The sequence below is a fragment of the Carettochelys insculpta genome, chromosome 15 (genome assembly GCF_033958435.1).
Source record: "Carettochelys insculpta isolate YL-2023 chromosome 15, ASM3395843v1, whole genome shotgun sequence".
In the NCBI taxonomy this organism is placed as follows: Eukaryota; Metazoa; Chordata; order Testudines; family Carettochelyidae; genus Carettochelys; species Carettochelys insculpta.
This window is the reverse complement of record NC_134151.1, coordinates 720,132-745,322: the sequence shown is the minus strand read 5'-3', so window position 1 is coordinate 745,322 and position 25,191 is coordinate 720,132. Positions and strand designations below refer to the sequence as shown.

General features: G+C 52.9%; 1 protein-coding gene across 3 annotated transcripts in view; it reads left to right on the top strand.

Annotated features, from left to right (window-relative positions):
* PCDH1 (protocadherin 1) overlaps window positions 1-25,191 on the top strand; it is a 121,163-nt gene that overhangs the window by 50,736 nt on the left and 45,236 nt on the right. For all 3 annotated transcript variants that reach the window (XM_075009545.1, XM_075009544.1, XM_075009546.1), the window contains one exon: window positions 11,028-11,247. In XM_075009545.1, the coding sequence (XP_074865646.1) occupies window positions 11,028-11,247 (220 nt within the window). The remainder of the gene's footprint in view (window positions 1-11,027; window positions 11,248-25,191) is intronic.

The window sequence follows — 25,191 nt, the reverse complement described above, 5'->3', positions numbered from 1 at the left end:
TGCATCCTACAGAGATTGACTGTGCAGCTGTTTTACTTGGTTCTCACAGGGCTGCTCACACTCCCTGATAGTTTTCGCTTTACTTGCATCAACTTCCAATTCCTGAGAAACTTTTACCCTGCCTGCTTTGGACCCTTCCAGAGCACAGCCAGTGGTTTCATACTCAGGCAGGTCCTGGCCATCAGGAGCTGAAACAAACTTCTCCCCAGGCAAAGGGCTGCTCTGGCTCTTACAGACAAGCACCTTTCCTGTTCACTTTCCTTCACCTTACTCCCATTTTCTGCAGTCCCCACAGATGGGTCAGGAAAAGTTTCAGGGAAATTCTCTTCCTTAAGAGCTTCTCCAAACAATAACTCACCCCTGTCTGCCTCCACGGGGGCACTGCTCCCTTGAGCCACAACCAGCTCCTGGGTTTCACCTACGCCCAGGATCACTTCTGGCCCATTAGGCAGATTCCCACGTAATCCCCCTCCAGGCAGACAGCCAGTACCACCGGACAGAAGGTTAGGGTCCCTTTCCTCCCTTCTGCTACCAGCTCCTTTATCTTCATCAGTCAGCGTAACTCCATTGCCCGTCTGTTCTCGTGTCCTGGCGAGAGGATGACTCTGGTAGGACAGAGTCCTCTCACCCCCTCCCAGTAACACCTCAGCATCAGGCAAAGAACAAGTACCAGAATCGTCTGGTCTCTGGGATTTCCTGATGATCCTAACTGGATTAGACCAAGTTAAAGCATCATCCCCCCTGAGAGACACAGAGGTAGGCCCACTTCCCATCTGGGCTTCAGCTGCCCTCAGATCCAGCTTTGGGATCTTGGCTCCATCTTGAGCCCCCACAGGTTCAAGCAAAGGATTCACTTCCCCAGAAGCAGAAGCACTTTTCTTGCACCAAGGACCAGTGTCCTTAGCAGGGACACCACTGCCCATCCCAGAGCCATTTCCTCTGCTCCAGCCCCCATGGCTGGATTCAGAGTCACACCTGGAATGCTTTTTCCTGGTGGTTCCTTCTCCAGCCACCCCAGGCCGGTGAATCTTCCTCAGACAATGGGCTAGTTTCCTCATTGGCACCTTTTCCAAATGCAGGCTCTGCTCTCTCCCCAGGCTGCTGCTGCTGTTCAACACAGACAGACAATGGGAGACACTCTCTCCTTTGTCCCAGCCCCCTGGCTGGTCTGAGACACACACCCAGAAGGTGAGGCAGCTTCTCTCAGAGACAACTTGCCATTCCCAGTGGACAAGCTGCTTTCCTGCACAGACACACAGGCACCTTCCTCGGCCCAGGCCTGGAAAACTCTCCGCAGGTCTGTCTTGGCCACTAGTAGATGATGGGTTGGAATCGCTCCTTCCCTCCTTGAGCTGCGGCAGGCCACTCGGTTCAGAGCTCCATGCAGTCCAGGGTTCCCTGCCCCGATCCGGGCTCACCTCTGCAGGATTCTCCTTAACCCTCAGCTCTGCCACTGCACATCCACGCTGCCTTGTCCAGCTTCTTTAATCTCGATTCGGTTTCCAGGTGCTGCCACTTCACAGCGGAGTTGCTCAGCGTGGTTGCAGGCTCTCAGGCTGATGCCCTCTGCATCCCACGATTCCTGGAAGAATCCCTTCAGTGTGCCAGGCTCCTTGCGGGTCACAAGCTCCCTGGGGTTAGGCCGTAGGCCCCTCCGCCCTCTGGGACCGACTCCAACAGACTCCCAGTGGAACCCCTTCTTCTCTGTGACACCCGCTCTCAAGGACCATGAGCACACTGTCTTGGGAAGAACTCATTCAGCGTCAGCCTCCTCAGGGGTCACTTGTTCCTGGGGGTTGGGCTCTCGGCCCCTCCACCTTCTGGGACCGACTCCAACAGATTCCCAGGAGTAACCCCTCCTCGGGTGTGACACCCCCTCTCGAGGACCACGACCACAGTTGCTTGGGTTCGGCCGCAGGCCCTTCCGCCTTGGGGAACTGCACCTCACTGCCCGTCACCACACCTGGGTCTCGCAGGCCCCTCTTCTTCTTCCGGGGCCCCGGTCACTTACTGCTGGATGCTCCATCCTCGGGGTGCAGAACATCCCACTTCTGACACCAGTGTGATGGGGTTTTGGGGTCCCCCAAGCTCTGCACCCCATCCGCAGGCAGGAGAGTCTCTTACTCAGCAGGAAAACAGCAGGTTTATTAGCCGACAGGAGACAGCGTCGTACAGAGGAGTCAGTGCAGCAGGCAGAGACAGCCAGTCCAATCCATGTTGGGGAGAGGAGGCCCCGAGGGGCCCCCAGAGCTGGGGCCTGGCCCCCTCCTTTGTCTCTCTCTCTCTCCCAGCCCAGACTAACTGCTTCCAACTCCCAGTTCCAATTCAAACCCCTCAGGCTCCACCTTCTCCTCTGTCTCCAGTACAAAGGTGTTACTTGGTCGTCAGGGTTACCCTCAGCAGGAGCCCCACACCCTCTGTGAGCCACACACACACACACAGAGGTATCCCCCACTCCATCACACCTGGTATCTCTGAACGTCTGGGGCTTGAGGTGTTCAGAGGCTGATCGGGATTTGTGTGAGTGCTGTGGAGAGAGGCCCAATTGCACTCAAAGGAGGAGGTACACAGAAATGTCTGGGGGTAGGTCACTGGAGGTGTCCAAAGTCACGGGGAGGCCATCTGCCCTTTGTCCTTCTTTTGCAAATGCACGCACTCCGACAAGTGTATTCCTACCAGATGTGGCATTGTTTTGTGGCCGGTCTACCTCTCATGATTGTCCCAGAATGCCAGCGTGGCAAGGGGGATGATGGGATGCAGGGCGTGGTGTATGTGACTCAGTAGGGAGTGCTTTTCCCTGAGTCAGGGCTGACTCATGCTCAGTATTGCACAAGTAGCCACGGTGCTGCAGGAAGTGGGTGGTTACCCTGGGGAGGGCTATCTGCTCTGAGTCAGTGATCACCCTGAAGTACAAAGGTGGGGGTAATCAGTTTCTTGGTCGTGGTATAGTCAAGGTCTGGATCCCAGAGAAACATTTTTCATATAACAATAACAATAATGATAATAACAAGCAAATACAAAGACTTCTCGGCTGGTTCAGAGAAGTCTGGGGGTCCAGATTTGGCCCATGGCCCCTCTAACGATCCGTGTCCTAAGGGATGCTGTGCTGCAGGAAGTACTGGCATTCAGGAGAGGGTAAACCAAAGGGCTGGTCACTTAAGGCCATTAATGATCCCAGGTCTGGCTTCCTAGGAGACTGTGGATTTGCTACCATCAGATATCCCAGTGTGCAGAGGTTCCCAGCTGCCAACTCCACACCCAAGGCTCTGTTGCCACCTGGCATAGGAAGAGGGCTTGGCTCCCAGGGCCCATGCCCGGGGATCTCAGCTACTGGGTCTCACACTTGGGGCTCCCTGCTGGGACTCCCTGGGTGTACTGGGATGAGAATTGGTGTCAGTGGGAGGTTGTGCTGAGGCGGGAGTTGGTATCAATGGTCAGGGGTTGATTTGAGGTGAGAGTTGGTATCAACTGAGAGGTTGTTCTGAAATAAGAGGCTGTGTAAAAATATAAGAATTTCCACACTGGATCTAATAAGTGTTTCATCTAGTCCAATAGCTTTGGTCAATGCCAGATGCTTCAAAGGCAATAAACGGAGCAGGGTAATTATCTAGTGATCCATCCCCTCATCCATTCCCAGACTCTGCAGTCCGATGTGTGGGGCTAGTTGCATTGCCGACCCCTTTGGCCAATAGCCATTGATGGGCCTACCCTTCGTGAACTCCTCTCGTGCTTTTGTGAACCATGTTAGAGTTTTGACCTTCACATCCCTCGCGTTGAGTTCTGCAGGCTGGCTGTGGTGTGTGAAGAAAGATTGCTTTGCTTGTTTTAAACCTGCTGTCTCTTAATTTCATTGGGTGACACCTGGTCTGTGTGTTACCTGACGAGGTGGATGACACTCCCTTGTTCACCTTCTCCACACCATTCATGGATTTTATAGACCTCTATTCTATCCCCCTTTAGTCATCTCTCTTCCAACCTGAAGAGTCCCAGTCTGTGTAATCTCTCCTCATAAGGAAGCTGTTTCATATCCTTAATCATTTTTGTTGCCCTTCTGTGTACCTTTCCATTTCTAATAAGTTTTGACGTGAGACACCTAGAACTGCATGCAGTATTCAAACTGTGGGCGTACCATGAATTGATATAGTAGCATTATTTTTAATGTCTCAGTATCTATCCATTTCCTAATGGTTCTGAACATTTGTTAGGTTTTTTGTAGCACCCACTGAACACTGAGCAGCTGTTTCCAGAAAACTAGCCACAGTGACTCCAAGATCCCTTTCATGAATGGTAACAGCTAATTTTATGCCTCATCATTTCATATGGATAGTTGGAATTATGTTTTCCAATAAGCTTTTCTTTGCATTTGTCAACATTGAATTTCTTTTCCCATTTTATCACCCAGCCATCCAGTTTTGTGGGAGTCCCTTTGTAACTCTTTTCAGTCTGCTTTGTCTTGAATAATTTTATGTCGCTTGCAAAGTTTGCCACCTCACTGTTTACCTCTTTTTCCAGCTAATTTGTGAGGAGCACTGGTCCCACTACAGATCCCTGGGGCACCTCATTGTTTACCTCTCTTCATTCTGAAAACTGAGCCTTTATCTCTGCAGTTCGTTTCCTGTCTTTTAAGTTCATAAGAGGACCTTGTCTCTTATGCCGTGACCCCTTCCTTTGCCTAAGAACCACTGGGGAGTTGTCAAAGGTTTTCTGAAAGTCCAAGTATACCCTATCCACTGGTCCACATGCTTCTTGCCACTTCAGATAATTCTAATAGATTGACGATATGTGATTTCCCTGTACAAAAGCTGTATTGACTCATCCCCAACTCCTTGTGTTTATCTATGTCTCTTATAATTCTGTTCTTTACTACAGTTTCAATCAATTTACCTGGTACTAAAGTTAGGCTTACCAGATTAATTGTCAGAACTGCCTCTGGAGCCTTTTTTTTTTTAAAAAAAAAATTGGTGTCACAAAAGTTATCCCAAAACATCTGTTGCAGAAGCTGATTTAAGTGTAGTTTGCCTACCATGGTTAGTACACATTGAACCTCTTTAGTCTGGCACCTCTTGTCTGGCAGCATCCCTAATTTGGCACATTTTTAATTTGCTGGATGGCCCATTTCTCTTGGGTGTGGCCAAGTTTTCTGTTGTCTCATAAAGTTTGCTGCCAGCCACCAGAGCTGGCTTTTAGAGTTCTATGCTGTTATATAGCTGTAATTTACCGCTGAATGGCTTCTAAGGGCTCAGTGGGCAGTGAAAGTATTGGTAATGTACAAGACAATACTGGCCTCTTCTAGTCCAGCAAATTCTGTCCTCACATACGGGTCAGGTCGTGAGAGTGCCGACCTAGAGAGGTTCAACCTGTAGTTTCGCTGTGTCATATTTGAGTTTTTACAGAACTTTTGCATGATACCATCTGGTATTGGTAAGTGCTCCTTGGGTGCCTCACTCATCCCTCGGTTTAGGAAGTACTTAAAAACAATTGCTGTTAGTTTTTGAGTCTTTTGCTAGTTGCTTGACTATTGTTTTTCTGACCTGCCTCCTCTAACACTTGACATGACAGAGCTTATGCTCTTTTCAATTTTCCTCAGTGGAATTTGACTTTCAATTTTAGAGGATACCCTTGCCTTTCTAATAACTCCTTTTACTCTGTTGTTGAGCCACAGTGACATTTTTTGGTGCTCTTACTGTGGTTTGGGGTGTGCATTTTAATACGAGCCTCTATTATGGCATTTAAAAAATCATGCAGCTTGCAGGCATTTTGCTGTTGTGAAGATAAGAACAGCTGTACTCGGTCACACCAAAGGTCCATCTAGCCCAGTATCCTGTCTTCTGGCAGTGGCCAGTGCCAGGTCTCTCAGCAGGAGTGAAGAGAAGAGATAATCACCAAGTGATCCATTCCTCACTACCCATTCCCAGCTTCTGACAAAGAGAGGTTAGGGATACCCCTGCCCAGCCTGGCTAATAGCCATGCATTTACCTAGCTCTTTTTTGAACACTGTTGTAATCATGGACTTCACAACATCCTCTGGCAAGGAGTTCCACAGGTTGACTTTGAATAGTGTGAAGTACTTCCTTTGTGACTTGCATGGTTAGACATTTGGCTGCACCCCAAGATCCATTAAGGTACGAAGGCATCCAGCCAGGTTTATGGTAGACAAAGCCTGGAATTAATATCCTGCAGACTCTTCTAGACCAATAATGCCTGGTCTGAGAGGGAGGAGGCCAGGGTTGCAGCTGCAGGGGAGGGGAGGTGATATCTGGCGTGGAACCTGGACATACTAATATATGGACCAGGCCTGCTGAAGGGGGCTGGAGAAAGGGGCCAATGGCCCTGGACCCCTTTGATGTGCTGTGGCAGTGTTGTGCTGCCGGTCCATGTGCAGCTCTGGGGGAAGGGGCCAGGACTGACTGCCTTAAGCACCCCACCTTCCTCCCTTGGATTCTTATCTTTCCGGGGTGGGGAGCTGGGCCCCCCTGCCACCTCAGCCCAGCTGTCTATGCCTGTAACAATGGACCACTGCACTGAACTCTTCATTCCTCCCCAGGCGAGACAGGACCCTTTTGGTCTTCGTTTTATGCATCAATACACCCAAGTTACATATTGTCCCCTGAGGTGGTTGCTTACCCCTCTCGGCCTGTGCTGGTTTGAGCCAAACCTCTCTGTCCAGCACCCTCTCAGCCTGGCCTGGCCCTCAGGAGGGCCCACTGTGTTTGCACAACCTTTGCAGGGTGGGTGTGCACCATATTCGGAGCCATTCTTCTGGGCTGTGGTTTGGTGGCTCTCCCGGTGCCTCGCCTCTCTCAGGAACGTGCGTGTGTCTGTGCTGTCAGCGCTGCTCTTGTCAGGCTCAGCGAGCAGGGCCGGCCTCTGTATCTGCAAAGCTTGGGCCACTCCTTGGACATGGGAGGGTGTGCAGGGTCTGGGCAGTGCACAGTGTGATGGAGTGGGGGATACCTGTGTGTGTGTGTGTGCACAGCTACAGCAGCTGCTGGGAAATGGCAAGTCCCTGCAGCTCCTAGGTGGAGGCTAGGGAGGCTCTGTGCCCTGCGTATGGCTGCAGGCACCACCCCGTAACTCCCCATTGAGTCCTATTCCTGTCCAATGGGAGCTGAGGAGCCAGCGTTCATGGCAGGGGCAGCACACGGAGCCTCCATGGCCCCCATCTGCTTAGGAGCTGCTGTGATCTGCCAGCTGCTTCCGGGGAGCTGTGTGGCACCAAGACAGGCAAGGAGCCAGCCCTAGTGCTGCGGTGTCACTGACCAGACTTTTAATGGTCTGGTGGGTAGTGCTGACGGAGCCACTGGGATCTCTTCTCAACTGGGCGTTCCAGTCCTACACCATATGCCTGGCAACCTGAGCCCAGACGTCAGGCCTCATACCTTGCCTCTGATGCCAGTGTGTATGTCCCAAGCTCTTGTCCTACTGCAGCTTGTTCCTTTTAATTCCCGGTTGGGGGGGGTCGGAGGTGAGAGTTGGTGTTACTTTGAGGGGAGTTGTGCTGAGGTGAGACGTGGTGTCAGTCGGGGAGGATCGGAGGTGAGAGTTGGTGTTACTTTGAGGGGAGTTGTGCTGACGTGAGGTGTGGTGTCAGTCAGGGGGATCGGAGGTGAGAGTTGGTGTTACTTTGAGGGGAGTTGTGCTGAGGTGAGGTGTGGTGTCAGTCGGGGAGGGTCAGAGGTGAGAGTTGGTGTTACTCTGAGGGGAGTTGTGCTGAGGTGAGACGTGGTGTCAGTCAGGGGGATCGGAGGTGAGAGCTGGTGTTACTTTGAGGGGAGTTGTGCTGAGGTCAGACGTGGTGTCAATCGAGGAGGATCAGAGGTGAGAGCTGGTGTTATTTTGACGGGTGTTGTGCTGAGGTGAGACGTGGTGCCAGTCAGGGGGGATCAGAGGTGAGAGTTGGTGTTACTCTGAGGGGAGCTGTGCTGAGGTGAGACACGGTGTCAGTCGGGGAGGATCGGAGGAGAGAGTTGGTCTTGCTTTGAGGGTAGTTGTGCTCAGCTGAGGTGTGGTGTCAGTCGGAGGGATCGGAGGTGAGAGTTGGTGTTATTTTGAGGGGTGTTGTGCTGAGGTGAGATGTGGTGTCAGTCGGGGGGATCGGAAGTGAGAGTTGGTGTTATTTTGAGGGGTGTTGTGCTGAGGTGAGATGTGGTGTCAGTCGGGGGGATCGGAGGTGAGAGTTGGTGTTATTTTGAGGGGTGTTGTGCTGAGGTGAGATGTGGTGTCAGTCAGGGGGGATCGGAGGTGAGAGTTGGTGTTACTCTGAGGGGAGCTGTGCTGAGGTGAGATGTGGTGTCAGTCGGGGAGGATCGGAGGAGAGAGTTGGTCTTGCTTTGAGGGTAGTTGTGCTGAGGTGAGATGTGGTGTCAGTTGGGGAGGATTGGAGGTGAGAGTTGGTGTTACTGTGAGGGGTGTTGTGCTGAGGTGAGACGTGGTGTCAGTCGGGGGGATCGGAGGTGAGAGTTGGTGTCACTGTGAGGGGCGCTGTGCTGAGGTGAGATGTGGTGTCAGTCGGGGGGATCGGAGGTGAGAGTTGGTGTTATTTTGAGGGGTGTTGTGCTGAGGTGAGACGTGGTGTCAGTCGGGGAGGATCGGAGGTGAGAGTTGGTGTTATTTTGAGGGGTGTTGTGCTGAGGTGAGACATGGTGTCAGTCGGGGGGATCGGAGGTGAGAGTTGGTGTTACTGTGAGGGGCGCTGTGCTGAGGTGAGATGTGGTGTCAGTCGGGGAGGATCAGAGGCGAGAGTTGGTGTTACTTTGAGGGGAGTTGTGCTGAGGTGAGATGTGGTGTCAGTCGGGGGGATCGGAGGTGAGAGTTGGTGTTACTTTGAGGGGAGTTGTGCTGAGGTGAGACGTGGTGTCAGTCGGGGATCAGAGGCGAGAGTTGGTGTTACTTTGAGGGGAGTTGTGCTGAGGTGAGACGTGGTGTCAGTCGGGGATCGGAGGCGAGAGTTGGTGTTACTTTGAGGGGAGTTGTGCTGAGGTGAGACATGGTGTCAGTTGGGGAGGATCGGAGGCGAGAGTTGGTGTTACTTTGAGGGGAGCTGTGCTGAGGTGAGACGTGGTGTCAATCGAGGAGGATCGGAGGTGAGAGTTGGTGTTACTTTGAGGGGAGTTATGCTGAGGTGAGATGTGGTGTCAGTCAGGGGGGATCGGAGGTGAGAGTTGGTGTTACTGTGAGGGTAGTTGTGCTGAGGTGAGACATGGTGTCAATCGAGGAGGATCAGAGGTGACAGCTGGTGTTATTTTGACGGGTGTTGTGCTGAGGTGAGACGTGGTGTTAGTCAGGGGGGATCGGAGTTGAGAGTTGGTGTTACTCTGAGGATAGCTGTGCTAAGGTGAGACATGGTGTCAGTCGGGGAGGATCGGAGGAGAGAGTTGGTCTTGCTTTGAGGGTAGTTGTGCTGAGGTGAGGTGTGGTGTCAGTCGGGGGGATCGGAAGTGAGAGTTGGTGTTATTTTGAGGGGTGTTGTGCTGAGGTGAGACGTGGTGTCAGTCGGGGGGATCGGAGGTGAGAGTTGGTGTTACTTTGAGGGGAGTTGGGCTGAGGTGAGACATGGTGTCAGTTGTGGGGGTATCAGAGGTGAGAGAAATGTCAGCGGTGGGCTGCTCTAAGTTGAGCTGGTATCGGTCCAGAAAGGTATTCTGAACTGACGGCTGGTGTTTTAGTGGGGAGCTACACTGGGGAGCAGCTGGTCAAATGGGGATGACAGGTGGTATCAGCTGGGAGGAGCAGTCTGAGGTAAGAGGTGGTGTTGGGTTTAGTGAGATCAGCATTGGGATCGACAGGACTGAGGTTGTACAGAGGTGAGAGGAGGTGACAACAGGGGTTGCTCGGCATTGATAAAAATGGGCTGGGGCTTGCTCTAAATTGTGAATCGGTGTCATTCAGGAGGGTGCTGTGAGGTGAGAGCTGACAAGGATTGGGGCACTGCACTGAGGGGAGGTTGGTACCAATGGGGAGTTGTCTTAGGGTGAGAGCTGGTATCAGCCGTGGGGGATTCTGCTGTGAGCTGCTTTTGGAACAGTGGTGGGTCGTGGTGAAGCAATAGTTGTAAGAGATTGCTCTGAGTTGAGAATTGACATCAGTTGGGTATAATCGGAGGTGAGAAGTGGTACCCCGGGTGAGGAGTGTGAGTGTGACTCTGTGGTGATAGTTGATGTTAACTGGGTGTGTGTGTTCTGAGGTGACAGCTGGTGTCCATTATGGGGGTTGCTTGGTGTCTGTAAATCAAGGTTTGAAAACTTCTATAGTTCATCCAGAAGTGATGGGTTGAGGGTCTGTGCTCTCTGAAGTACCAGCGGTCTGACTAGATGAATACAATGGTCTTGTCTGGCCAATAGTCTTTGCTGATTTTAGAAGATGGAGGGCCTGAAGTTACAGGGGGCGTCAGTGGTGAGTGGGACTTTGCGGTATGTCAGCGATCAGGCAGTTCTAGGACTGTTCTGCTGTCCTCTGCTGGGGTTTCTCTGAGCTGGAGATGGTGCCAGCTGGGGAAGCAGATGTCTCTGAGGTGAGAGTTGGTGTAATGTAGTTCTGGGGCTGGGTTGGAGGGGACTGTGAAATGAGAGATGGGGTTAGTTGGGGAGCTCTTCCATGGGGTCAGTTACAGGTGTTCTCTGAGGTGACATGCTACTATGGGCAGCTGGGGTGATTCTGTGCAGCTTTGAAACAGGAGATGACGATGACTGTTGGGTGATGGGGTGTTTCTCATGGTAGATGGTGTACACTGGAGGGAGAGGTGATATCTGTTTGGGGGCAAGTTTATTGGGTGAAACTGGAAAGGCCCCTGAAGTGAATGATGGTGACACAATACTGTGATTCCCCTGCAGACCACTTTTTAGGAGCAGGTTGGGGGCTGTGGGAAGACAGTTCTGCAGTTGGGCTCATGAAATGAGCTTTTCATTTGCAGGGCTTGTGGTCAGCGCTTTGCTGAGGGACCAGGTTTCTCAGCCAGTCCCTGATCACTCCGAGCGAGTGCTGGTATCAGCCTGACGTCACCTCCTCTCTCTCTTCTTGTCTTTTTGCAGTTACCTCATCGCCGAGTCACGTTCTCTGCAGCTAATCAGGCACAGGACTCGCAGGACCCCTCACAGCATAGTTATTATGACAGCGGGCTAGAAGAGTCAGAGACGCCCAGCAGTAAGTCATCATCAGGACCCCGGATTGGGCCGTTAGCTCTGCCCGAGGATCATTACGAGCGCACCACACCCGATGGTAGTATTGGGGAGATGGAGCACCCCGAGAACGGTAAGAGAGCCTTCTACATGCACGTCAGCCTCCTTCCTGCTGCTGGTCTTGGTGCAGGCACATCAAAGACTTGCAAATCTGCATCCCATGGAGAAGGGCTGGAGGTGTGGGTTAGCAGCCATATTGGGACAGATGTGGACAGTGTGAAGCAGGGACGCCAGGGAACGTCCCAGTGCAGAAGGGAAGAGTCTGCCAAGGATGAGAAGGGGCTCAGCAGTTGGGCACTGGAGACCCAGGAAGGAGAAATCAGGCCCTGAGAGGTGGAAGTAGAGGGAATAAGGGCATGTGCGTGGCTGACGTGGCACAGGCAGGAGAGGACCGTGAAGGCTCTGATTGGAGTTGTTAGCAGAACATGATGGAATGATGGGTGGAGGGGAGCTCTGGGCTGCAGCTTGCGACAGAGCCCTTGGGTGCGTCATAACTCTCTGAGTGTCTGGACAAGCACATGCAATGGTGCTATCTGTTACAGATGGATCCCAAACCCTTGCTTGGACAGAAGAGAGGAGCAGTAGGGGGTAGGAATCAGAAGGAGGAGCACAGGGGATTCCTTGGTGTAGAGGTGGATGTTAAAGCTACAGAAGCTTGTGTAGTGGCAGAGAGGGAGAATACGAATGGGATACAACCTTGGGATAGCAAGAGACACGAGAAGAGCAGATGTGGTGCAGCATAGTTGTGGAAAAGGCATCACAGCTTTCCATGGATTTCTGGCTTAACTCTCTTTTATGACTTTGTCCAAAATGTCTCTTGGCTCCTATCACAGGTAATCTGCCTCTTCTCAGCCATGGCGTGGGTGTTGCTTTTGCCCCTTCTGGTGGTAGGAGTCTGTCTGCCTGCCCTTCCTGAGGCTCAGTGATCTCAAGTTAAGTTGCCTCCTCCTGTCCAGACTCTGGCCAGGTGCCAAACAGCTCCATGGTCTGCATTTTGCACAGCAGCATTGAGGAGGTTCCCTCTGAAATGAGGCCTTTCATTGAATAGGCTGCAGAGGGACATTTGGGGGGCTGCAGAAGGGACACAGCAATGTTGTTATCATGCTGTTTCCTGATGCTGGCGAGATGGGAATGAGTGGAGCTCCCTCCCTTGGGGATAGATAAAAGTCTGTTCCTCCAGCACGTTACTGAGCCCTGGCCTGTGGTGGGAGTCTGTGGGCATCATCAGGCAGCCTAGGGGTGGGAAAGCCCCTGGCTCTCTCCTTGGCGAGAACTGTTGATGTGATGGGGACTGCATGTGTTGTTCAACATCTTTATTAATGACCTGGATGAGGGACTGGATTGAACCCTCAGCAGGTTTGCAGGTGACATTAAGCTAGGGGGAGAGGCAGCTATGTTGGAGGGTAGAGAGAGGATCCAGAGTGACCTGGATAAATTGGAGAATTGGGCCAAAAGAAATCTGATGCGGTTCAACAAGAATTGTAGAGTCCTGCACTTGGGACAGAAGAATCCCAAGCATTGTTATGGGCTGCGGACTGACTGGCTAAGTAGCAGTGCAGCAGAAAAGACGCTGGATATGAGTCAACAGTGTGTCCTTGTAGCCAAGAAGGCTAGCAACATATTAGGGTGCATTAGGAGGAGCATTGTGAGCAGATCTAGAGAAGTAGAGGTTCTCCTCTATATGGCACTGGTGAGGCCACATCTGGAATATTGTGTTCAGTTTTGGGCCCCCCAGTATAAAAAGGATGTGGATGTGCTGCAGCAGGTTCAGCGGAAGGTGACAAAAATGATTAAGGGGCTGGAGCACATGACCTATGAGGAGAGGCTGAGGGATTTGGGCTTGTTTAGTTTACAGAAGAGAAGACTGAGGGGTGATTTGACAGCAGCCTTCAACGTCCTGAAGGGGAGCTCTAAAGAGCAGGGTGAGAAACTGCTCTCAGTGGTGTCAGATGGCAGAACAAGGAGCAATGGTCTGAAGTTGAAGAGGGAGAGGTGTAGGTTAGATATTAGGAAAAACTCCTTCCCCAGGCAGGTGGTGAAGCACTGGAATGCGTTGCCTAGAGAGGTGGTGGATTCTCCATCCCTCGAGGTTTTTAAGTCCTGGCTGGACAAGGTCCTGGCTGGGATGGCTTAGTGGGGGTTGATCCTGCTTGAAGCAGGGGGCTGGACTAGACGACCTCCTGAGGTCCCTTCCAGCCCTAGAATTCTGTGATACTACGGTGGCAAAGTCCTGTGCGACGGACCTCCATTCCCTCCTAGTCAATCTCTGGGCAGAAGACTGAGAGGGTTTGGCTGGAGCACACTGCTCTTCCGCTCACGGACTCAGGAGTGCAGCCAGACCAAGCTAGAGCAACCTCTCGGACTGAAGCAGCCTCTGAATCCAGGATGTGCTGAGGTGGCATAAAACTCTCCCTCTGAGGGTGGGAATTTCACACCGACCACCTCCCACTAACCATGAGACATCAGTCGGCCTGGAACAGAGGGAGAGCGGGGAGGCCTGGGTCCCGGCTGAGGGGACTCTTGGATTTCTCTCGTATGCTGAGAACCCTCAGGTTAAAGCTGGGTGAGTGGAAGGGACCTCTGAGGGGCCTGAGGAGAGGATTGTGATGTGACCCTGTGTCAGCCAGGGGACCAGTGATTGAGTGTTATCAGTAATGACTAGGGCCCTATCAAAGTCACAGTCCATTTTGATCAATTTCAGAGGCACGTGGTTTTAAAAATTGTAAATGTTATGAGTTCAGAAGGTATTTAAATCTGAAACTGAACGGTGTTCTAGCTGTAGGGTCACTGATGCAATAAGGAGTTGGAGTGGGGGAGCGGCAAGGTTATTGTGTATGGAAGGGAAAAGAGGGTGGTATTTATGTTACTGTTACCATTGTGTATGGAAGGGAAAAGATGGTGATATTTATGTTACTGCTACCATTATTTCTGCAGTGCTGCTGGTGTTGTTGTCTTGAGAGCTGGGCACCTGGAGAGCAGCAGCTGCTGGCCAGGAGCCCTGCTCCGTAGCTAGAGCCATTGCCAGCAGCAGCTCAGAAGCAAGGATAGCCATGACATGTTACTGACACCCTTACTTCCGCACTGTTGCTGACAGGGTGCTGCCTTCAAAGCTGGGTACCCAGCCAAAACTGCTCTGTCTGGATGCCCAGCTCTGAAGGCAGTGCAGAAGAAAGGGTGACAATACCATAAGTCTCTCTAAAATATGCTTGTGGACAACCCACCTCTCAACTCCCCCCACCTCAAAAATACTATTCTCCCCTGTTAAATCTATATAGTGCAGAGTAAGAGCACATGCCAGACCAGATTTCACAGTCCAGGATGTGTTTTTTATGGCCATATATTGGTTAGGGTCATAGTAATGCCAGTGATCAGGAGAGGATGAAGGCTGTGTGCCCGGGAAAATAGCCTCATAGCAAAGAGGGTCTAGGAAAGGAGGAGAGACTGGAGCTGGAGGAGGAGAAGGAAGGAGAGACAGAAAAATGAACAGATAGGAACCTACCAAAGACTGAAATAAGCAGCAGAGCACGGCCCTGACTGGCAGCATCGGGGGCAGGGAAACTGAGTCCCAGCAAGAGGCGGTGCCCTGCTCTAGGCTTCAGTCACAGTCAGCAACGGAGTCTTGGCCTCGTTCATTAGCCACATGGTCCATCCTCTGCCTAGTGGGAGCAGCAGCTGCCCCTCACCTCTGCAATTCAGACCATGCTGGACTCCTTTCCCTTTTTGGCATTTAGTTCTGCTTCAGCTCCAGCAGAGCTTATGGCATGGGGATGGAGAGGCCCTTTGACAAGCCAGCAGAGGGAGATAATGTAGCCCCAGTGTGCTGTTGATCGCTGAGATGTTGAGTTCTCAGAAGGGGAGCAGAAGCAGAGAGTGAGCTAGACGCTAGAGATGTTAGGAGACATTTGCCCTGCATAGTGCCCTGCACGAGGAAGGCGCATCCTCTGCCTGACGTACCTGAAAGCAACTCCGCTGAACGCTAACGAGCCTGTCTCAGCTCCTAAATGTTCTCCCTCCCTCTGATAGAGTACAAGCTTTGTCACAGACCGCTAGAACTGGGAGGGACCTCAAGAGCCATTGAGTTCAGTCCCCTGCCCTCATGGCAGGGCCAAACACCATCTAGACCATCCCTGATAGATATTTATCCAAACTGTTCTTAAATATCTCCAGTGATGGAGAGTCTACAATGTCCCCAGGGAATTTATTCCAGTCCTTAACCACCCTGTGTGATGGAGTGGGGGGGGTGCATGTGTGAGTCAGGCTGGATGTCTGAGGCAAGCAGCAGCTCCCAGTGGCTAAGGATGACCCTGGGGCTACAACTGGCAGATAACACCTCTGCCTGAACAAAGAGCAGGGAGGAGCTGAGCTGGGTTTTGAATCGGGGGCGGGAGTTAGAGGCGAGGAAAAGGAAGAACTGGAAGGCAGCCAGCCTGAGGAGGGGGAAGCTACACCCCAGAGGGGCACCCCTCGGGGTCTTCCCCCCAGGACAGGTTGGAAGGACTGTCTCTGGCTGCTATGCTGTTGCTTCTGTGAGAAACTGGACATCTGTTGCCTAATAAACCTGCTGTTGTACCTGCTGAGTGAGAGTCACTCCTGCCAGCGGACGGGGTGCAGTGCAGGGGGACCCCTGAACCCCATCACACTGGTGTCAGAAGTGGGATGCACTGCACCCACGGATGAGCTCCCAGCAGTGGCTGACTGAGCACCAGAGAAGGAAGGAGTCTCACAAGAGTCAGAGGGGGAACAGAGCCATTCCTGCAGCTGCTGCTGGTGAGTGGATACCCCGGGAAATAGCGGGGAGATGGATTATACCCGACTCCTGAAGGCAGAGCTAGCAGGGCTGTGCAGAGAGAGGGGCCTGACCGTGGGGAAGGCGACCAAGGCCCAGCTCATTGCACAGCTGGAAGAGAATGACCGATCCGGGGGGGCAGAGCCTGTCCCGGCAGAAAGTGGCCGGTCAGCCTCGGGAAGCATTTCGGATTCTCCGACAGGAGCAGGGGCTCGACGCCGTCCGACAGACGCGGTGCCCACCAGGTCGCGCTCAGCTAGCGGTGGTCCATTGCGGGCAGAGTCCCCCGCCGCAGAGCTGAGACGGCTGGAACTCGAGGTGAAATTAAAGGAACTGGAGCACCAGGAACGGGAAAGAGAGCGTGAGCGCCAGGAACGGGAAAGAGAGCGTGAGCACGAGCGCCAGGAACGAGAAAGAGAGCGTGAGCGCCAGGAACGGGAAAGAGAGCGTGAGCGTGAGCTCCAGGAACGGGAAAGAGAGCGTGAGCACGAGCGCCAGGAACGAGAAAGAGAGCGTGAGCACGAGTGCCAGCTACAAGAGAGACAGCGGGAGGAGAGAGAGCGAGAGCGGGAGCATGAGCGAACCATGGCAGAGGCGAGACGCCAAGAGGCCCCAGCTGCGGTAAGCGGGGAGAGGGCCAGACGGCTCGGGGTGGCCAGTCACTTGGAGACGCGTGTGCTGGCCCAGTGTCAGGACACAGGGGACATGGACGAGTTCCTTACCGCCTTCGAGCGAGCCTGTGAGTTGCATGAGGTTCCCCCAGATGAGTGGCTCCGGCACCTCACCCCCTTGCTGGGCCGGAAGGGCACAGCGGTGCTCAGCCAGCTGGTGGGGCTGCAGCCTGGGGACTATGAACGGTTCAAACAGGCCCTGCTGCATAAGTTCGGGCTGACTCCGGAGATGTACAAGAAGAAGTTCCAGGAGGCGCAGAAGAGGCCAGAGGAAACCCACGTAGATACAACCGCCCGCCTGAAGCAATACTACCAGAAGTGGGCATTCGGAATGGGAGTCCAGTCCGTAGACGACCTGATCGAGCTGGCGGTTGTGGAGCGATTCTACGAGATGTGCGCACCTGACCTGAGGGTGTGGCTCGTGGACCGGAAGCCGGGGGACTCACATGATGCAGGGAAACTGGCAGATGACTTCACAAACAGCCGGGCCAGGTTTGAAAGTGAGCCCCACAAAGAGAGGGAGTCTCGGAGAGAGAGGGAGTCCCGGACGGAGAGGGAGTCCTGGAGAAACCGAGAATCTCAGAGAGACCGGTCCCTAACTGTACGACAGAGGGGACCACCTCTTGGGCAAGCCCAGGAAAGAGGGGCCAGCCACCCACCCCCCAGAGAGCCAAACAGAGCCCGGACAGAGCAGCCGGCCCGAGGGACACAACCAGACCCAGGCTGTTACCGCTGTGGGCGAAAGGGGCATAGAGCAGCCCAGTGCCCCAGGCTCCCAGACAGGTTGAGCAGGCCGGGGGGTCATGGAGTCAACTGGGTGGGGTCCCAGAAGTCAGAGGGGCTGGCGGCCAAGGCGGGTGGTGCTGACAATGGGCACTCGGATTGGGCCGAATCCACCCCACAGACCAGCTCCTCAGGGGGACCAAATGCTCAGAGGCCAGTTTACAGAGTGGGGGCAGCGCTACCTCTGTGGAGCAAGTGTCTCAAACACCTCGAGGTAGACGGGAAAAAGGTCACGGGGTTCTGGGACACAGGCGCTGACGTGACGCTGGCCCGACCCGGGGTGGTGGCAGCGGGCTGCATGATACCCGATTCCCACCTGACGATAACAGGAATTGATGGGACCCCTTTCAAGGTGCCCATGGCGAGGGTGCACCTGAAATGGGGGAAGAAGGAAGGCCCCAAGGAAGTGGGCGTGCACAGCCATTTGCCGGCAGATGTACTGATGGGGGCTGACCTGGAGAACTGGCAAGGTGAACGCCCTCGTGCCCTGGTCCTGACCCGTAGCCAAAGAAAACGAGGGGTGCGCTCCCCAGATTCAGGGGTACAGGCCCAGCCAAAGCCACAGGGGCCAACCCTGAGAGAAAGGGGGCCCCCAAAAACCAGATCTCACAGGCCAGGGATGCTGGAGCCAGGCAGGGATGGGGAAGTAGCCTCCGCTCCTGCCCGAGCGGAAGAATTCCAGGCAGAGCAGCAGAGAGACCCCTCCTTGCAGAAGCTGAGGGAACTGGCCTGTCTCAGCCCAGCTCCGCAGCTGGGGGAGGGCTGCAGGGAGAGATTCCTGTGGGAAAAGGGATTCCTGTACCGGGAATGGGCTCCCAGACGCAAAGCGGAGCCATGGAAGGTCCAGAGGCAACTGGTGGTTCCCCAAAAGTACCAGCGCAGGCTGCTGTACCTAGCTCATGATGTCCCGCTCGCAGGACACCAGGGGATCCACCGCACCAGGAGAAGGTTGTTACAGAACTTTTTCTGGCCAGGGATCTTTGCAGCTGTCCGTCTGTATTGCCTGTCCTGCGATCCCTGCCAGAGGATGGGGAAGAGCCGGGACAAGGGGAAAGCTGCCTTGAGGCCACTGCCCATCATAGAGGAGCCTTTCCAGAAAGTGGCTATAGACATAGTGGGCCCCTTCAGCAAGGCAACGCGTTCGGGGAAGAAATATATTTTGGTAGTGGTAGATTTTGCCACGCGATACCCAGAAGCAGTGGCCTTGACCTCTATCGACGCTGACACCGTGGCAGATGCACTGCTGTCCATTTTCAGCAGAGTGGGGTTCCCCAAGGAGGTCCTCACAGATCAGGGGTCCAACTTCATGTCGGCCCTACTGCAAAGCTTGTGGGACAAGTGTGGGGTCCGGCACACCTGGGCCACAGCCTACCACCCGCAGACCAATGGGCTGGTGGAGAGGTTCAATGGGACTCTGAAGCAGATGCTGAGAACCTTCATGAATCAATACCCCCATGACTGGGACAAGTACTTACCCCACCTGCTGTTTGCATACAGGGAGGTGCCCCAGGAATCCACGGGGTTCTCCCCGTTTGAGCTGCTGTATGGAAGGAGGGTACGGGGACCCTTGGACTTGCTCAGAGAAGAGTGGGAGGGGACGGCCTCCCCTGAAGGGGAGTCAGTGGTACAGTATGTACTGACCTTCCGGGAAAAACTCACCGAGCTCATGGGCCTGGCCAGGGAGAACCTCTCCATGGCCCAAAGGAAGCAAAAGGTCTGGTATGACTGTAGCGCCAGGGCCCGAGCCTATGCCACCGGGGATCAAGTGATGGTCCTTATACCTGTGCGGCGGAACAAGCTGCAAGCGGCCTGGGATGGGCCCTTCAAGGTTGTCAAACAGCTAAATGACGTGAATTATGTGGTGGAACTGTCGAACCGGGCCCACAGCCACCGGGTCTATCATGTGAACATGATGAAACCTTACTGGGACAGGCAGAACTTGGTGCTGGCCGTGTGCAGACACTGGGAGGGGCAGGGGGAAGATCCCTTGGTGGATTTACTCACAAGGACTGGAGCCGGCTCCTTGCTGGAGTCTATTCCCCTCTCAGACCAGCTGACCCCTGCCCAGCAGACGGAGATCAAGGAGGTGCTGCATTCGCATCAACAGCTGTTCTCGGACAGACCCGGACGCACTGACCTGGCTGTCCACCGAATAGAGACAGGCACCCACGCCCCTATCAAGTGTGTGCCATTCAGAGCCACAGGGAGGACGGCTCAGGACATAGAGCGGGAGGTTGAAGACATGCTGGCTCTGGGGGTGATCCAACCCTCGTCCAGCCCCTGGGCCTCTCCCGTGGTGTTAGTCCCTAAAAAAGATGGGTCTGTTCGGTTTTGTGTGGACTATCGCAAGCTTAACGCCATCACTGTCTCGGACGCCTACCCCATGCCCAGGCCTGATGACCTTTTAGACAAGCTGGGGGGAGCCTGTTACCTCACCACCATAGACCTCACCAAGGGGTACTGGCAAGTGCCATTAGACCAAGATGCCCGGCTGAAGTCGGCTTTCATCACTCCTGTGGGGCTCTACGAGTTCTTGGTCCTGCCCTTCGGCCTCAAGGGGGCACCCGCTACCTTCCAGCGTCTGGTGGACCAGCTACTGAAGGGGATGGAGAGCTTTGCCCTGGCTTACATGGACGACATTTGCATCTTCAGCCAGACGTGGGAGGACCATGTGTCCCAGGTCAAGCAGGTGCTGGACCGACTCCAGAAGGCTGGTCTGACTATCAAGGCAGGGAAGTGCAAGGTGGGAATGGCTGAGGTGACCTACCTGGGCCACAAGGTGGGCAGCGGCTGCTTAAAGCCAGAGCCAGCTAAAGTGGAGGCTGTCAGAGATTGGCCAACACCCCAGACTAAGAAGCAGGTCCAGGCCTTCATTGGGATGGCGGGGTACTATCGGAGGTTTGTGCCCCACTTTAGCTCCATCGCAGCCCCCCTCACGGAGCTGTGTAAAAAGGGAAAGCCTGACAAGGTGGTTTGGACCGAGCAGTGCCAAGAGGCCCTCTGCGCGCTGAAGGAGGCTCTGGTCAGGGCCCCAGTGCTGGCAAATCCAGACTTCAACAAGCCCTTCCTGGTGTTCACCGATGCCTCGGACGTGGGGCTGGGGCCGGTGCTAATGCAGGTGACTGACAAAGGGGAGAAACACCCCATTGTGTACCTGAGTAAGAAGCTGCTGCCCCGGGAGCAGAGCGAGAAGGAATGTCTGGCCATGGTGTGGGCGCTGGGGAAGCTGCAGCCGTACCTGTTTGGACGGCGTTTCACCGTGTACACCGATCACTCACCCCTGACCTGGCTGCATCACATGAAAGGGGCCAACGCCAAGCTCCTGCGGTGGAGTCTGCTCCTGCAGGACTACGACATGGAGGTGGTCCACGTCAAGGGGAGCAACAACACCATAGCCGATGCCCTGTCACGCAGGGAGGGCCCCGAACTTCCCCAGGTCACTGGCTAAGTGACCCCGCTCAGTGCGGTCTGGAAGGGGGGAGAGATGTGATGGAGTGGGGGGGGTGCATGTGTGAGTCAGGCTGGATGTCTGAGGCAAGCAGCAGCTCCCAGTGGCTAAGGATGACCCTGGGGCTACAACTGGCAGATAACACCTCTGCCTGAACAAAGAGCAGGGAGGAGCTGAGCTGGGTTTTGAATCGGGGGCGGGAGTTAGAGGCGAGGAAAAGGAAGAACTGGAAGGCAGCCAGCCTGAGGAGGGGGAAGCTACACCCCAGAGGGGCACCCCTCGGGGTCTTCCCCCCAGGACAGGTTGGAAGGACTGTCTCTGGCTGCTATGCTGTTGCTTCTGTGAGAAACTGGACATCTGTTGCCTAATAAACCTGCTGTTGTACCTGCTGAGTGAGAGTCACTCCTGCCAGCGGACGGGGTGCAGTGCAGGGGGACCCCTGAACCCCATCACACCCTGACAGGAAATACTTCCTAAAGTCCAGCCTAAACCTCCCTTGCTGCAATTTAAGCCTATTGCTTCCTGTGATATTATGTGAGGCTAAAGAAAATAATTCCTCTCCCTCCTTATTAACACCCCTTTAGGTACTTTTAAGTCCCCTCTCAACCTGCTCTTTTACAAACTAAACAATCCCATCTCTTTCAATTTTCTCACATAGGTCATGTTTTGTAGACTTTTGCTCAATTTCATTGCTCTTCTCTGGACCTTCTACAATTTTTCCACATTGTTCCTGACATATGGGCCCCAGAATTGGACACACTACTCCAGTTGAGACCTAATTAACACAGAGTAGAGCGTAAGAATTACTTCTTGTGTCTTGCTCACAACGCTCTTGTTAATGTATCCCAGAATCGTGTTTGCTTTTTATGCAGCAGCATCACACTGTTGACTCATATTCAGCTGGAGGTCCACTCTGACCCCCACTTTCCTTTCTGCAGCACTTCTTCCTTGACAGCCACGTCCCGTTTTCTATGTGTGGATCTGATTGTGCCTTCCTAAGTGGAGCACTTTGCATTTGTCCCTATTGCACTTCATCCTATTTTCCTCAGACCATTTTGAGGAACCAGGGATGCCAGATAATAAAATGTGCTGGTTATCTGAGCTGGGGCCAGCAGCAGCCCCACCTGGGCAGAGGGCAGCCAGCCCCTCTCTTTCAGCCCCAGGTGAGCAGCCGGCCCCACTCTGCACTCCTACCTGGGGAGTGGGCAGCCAGACCTCCTTCTGTGGCCCTGAGTGGGCAGCGGGCAGCCGGCCCCGTTCTACCAGCCCTGCGACAGCCGGCCTGAGCTGGGCAACCAGCCCCACAGCATGCCAGTTACCTGAAAGTGCCAGTTATCTGGGTGCTGGATAACTCAGCTTTTACAGTAGTAAGGTGCCTTACTGACATGCTCACTGCCATGGGCAGCATCCAGGCATGATACATGCATGTGCACTTCACACACGTGCTTGCCAACACACACATGCAGGCACACATCATATTCACATACACAGCAGTGCTGAAGCGATACAGAACTCCGTTTCCGGCGAACATCTCCTGGCCTGGGTCAGGCTCACCTCACATCTTAGTTGGGCTCCCCTGTTTCCAGCAGCTGCTGGTACATACTCACACCTGAAGCAGTGCAGAAAGCATGAGATGCCAGGGCTCTGGGGAGTTTTCTGACAGTAACTCTGCCCTGTCTCTGTTCTTCAGATTATCTAGCTAAGATAATTGTATCAACAGAGAAAAGGGTAGAGTCAAAAATTCTGATCCCCAAGCAATGCGCTGGGTGACTGGGGCACCAGACCCATGATCTGTAGCTTCAGAGGTAGCTGGTTACCCTGCAGTCAGTTCATCATTATGGTTTCTGCTGTATTCTTCCTCCTCTACATGTCTGAGATCGAAAGTAGACAAGAACTCTGCCAGGGCCTCCTTGCCACGAGTGAAATTATTTGTGATTCATGGCCTCTTTGTACACCTTTCCTTTTCTACTGATACCGTGATAAGGCAGCCAAGATGGCTGAAAGCTCCAGAATCTTATCATGGTGCTACCTTACATTCACGATAATTAGCTAGAGAATCCTCTGATGAGGCTAGCATATTAGGGTCTCATCCATTAGGAATCTCGTATCTCAAAGAAGTATAGTGACCCAAATTAGTGTGTCCCTTGGATGAGATATCATCATGACTCTGAATCAGGTCATTCAGTTTCTCCAATGATGTCAACACTCAACCGCGTCTACACGTGCACGCTACTTCAAAGTAGTGGCACCAACTTCGAAATAGCGCCCGTCACGGCTACACGTGTTGGGTGCTATTTCGAAGTTGAAATCGACGTTAGGCAGCGAGACGTCGAAGTCACTAACCCCATGAGGGGATGGGAATAGCGCCCTACTTCGAAGTTGAACGTCGAAGTAGGGCACGTGTAGCCGATCCGCGTCCCACAACGTCGAAATAGCGGGGTCCACCATGGCGGCCATCAGCTGGCGGGTTGAGAGACTCTCTCTCTCCAGCCCCTGCGGGGCTCTATGGTCACCGTGTGCAGCAGCCCTTAGCCCAGGGCTTCTGGCTGCTGCTGCTGCAGCTGGGGATCCATGCTGCATGCACAGGGTCTGCAACCAGTTGTTGTCTCTGTGGATCTTGTGTTGTTTAGTGCAACTGTGTCTGGGAGGGGCCCTTTAAGGGAGCGGCTTGTTGTTGAGTCCGCCCTGTGACCCTGTCTGCAGCTGTTCCTGGCACCCTTGTTTCGATGTGTGCTACTTTGGTGTGTAGACGTTCCCTCGCAGCGCCTATTTCGATGTGGTGCTGCCCAACGTCGAAGTTGAACATCGACGTTGCCAGCCCTGGAGGACGTGTAGACGTTATTCATCGAAATAGCTTATTTTGATGTCGCTACATCGAAATAAGCTATTTCGATGTAACGTGCACGTGTAGACGTAGCCTAAGTGTGATACAGGATAATTCAGTTGTGTTTTGAGTCCTTGAAAGGAATGGCCATTCTTGCCCATAGAATGAGAAATTAGTGATGGAGAAACATTATTATTAGAGACCACACAGGCCTATCACCTGTGGCGGATGCAAGACTGCAAGTGCCATTTTCTAAAGTTTTATCTGGTCTGATAATAAGAATGTTCAAAATAATGGGCCTCTGCCATTTTCTCAGGGAGATTTTTTGAAGCCAAAGAGCTATGGTGGGTGGACGATCATCTTTTGCTGTCTCCTTTCCTGGAAGGCAAAGTGCCTGGTAGCTGTGTCTGACCCCGCACACTTTTGGATCTTTCCTTTTTGGGCACCTCCCATTGTGCAATCTTCAGGGAAGTTCTGAGTTGGAAAGGATGCACCACCCTTTCCAAAGAGAATCAATAGGTCACTGAGGGAGATCTCTACAATATCTTGGCATGGACATATGCCATCTTCCCTGGTAACAAACTTGTTTGTTACTGTTAGCCCATAACAGGAAGTCCCCCACTTCCTAACCAGCTCCCTGCATTCTGTCAACTGGTAGAGTGTGGAATTCTGAACTGGGGACCCCTGCATTACTACTCTGCAAGGCTGCCAACTGCTTTGCTCACTCTGAGCACTTCCGCTTCCATTATATTGAAGAGTTGCTCTGGTAAGGAGATGCTCAGGATTGGTGGAGAACACTTTACCTGATGCCCAAAAAACCACAATCCCCCACTTGAAGAAGGATGTTAAACAGGTAAAAAAAAGAAAACAACTAGTTGGTGAGGAGAAGAGAAGAAAAGGCTGCAATAAAAAAATGAAATATATCAAACTGGAAGAAAGGGGAAGTTGATAGTAATGATTATTGATGATAAAACTAGGAACTGCAGAAAATTGATAAGGGAAGGGAATGGATGCAAGGAGAAATCTAGGGTTAGTAGAGTTAAGGATAATAAAAATAAGCTTTTAAAGTTTATTAGGAACAAAAAGAATTCTAACAGTGGTGTTGGTCTATTACTAGATGGAAACAGTAAAAGTATCAGTAATGATGCAGAAAAACAGATGTTCAATGAATATTTCTGTTCTCTATTTGAAAAAGATGGGGTCAAATCCAATGATAACTCTTTTCCATTCCACTAGTGTCTCAGAAGGATGTTAAACATCAGCTACTGACGTCAGATATTTTAAAACCAGCAGGTCTAGGTAACTTTCAACCAAGGATTTTAAAAGAGTTAGGTGATGAGACTGCTATAGCGTTAAGGTTGATTTCTAATAAGTCTATGAACATCAGGGAAGTTTCTAAGGACTGAAGGAACACTAATTGTTGTGCCAATATTTAAAAATGGTAAATGGGATGGCCCAAGTAATTATAGGTCTGTCAGTTTGACATCCATCCCAGGGACGATAAT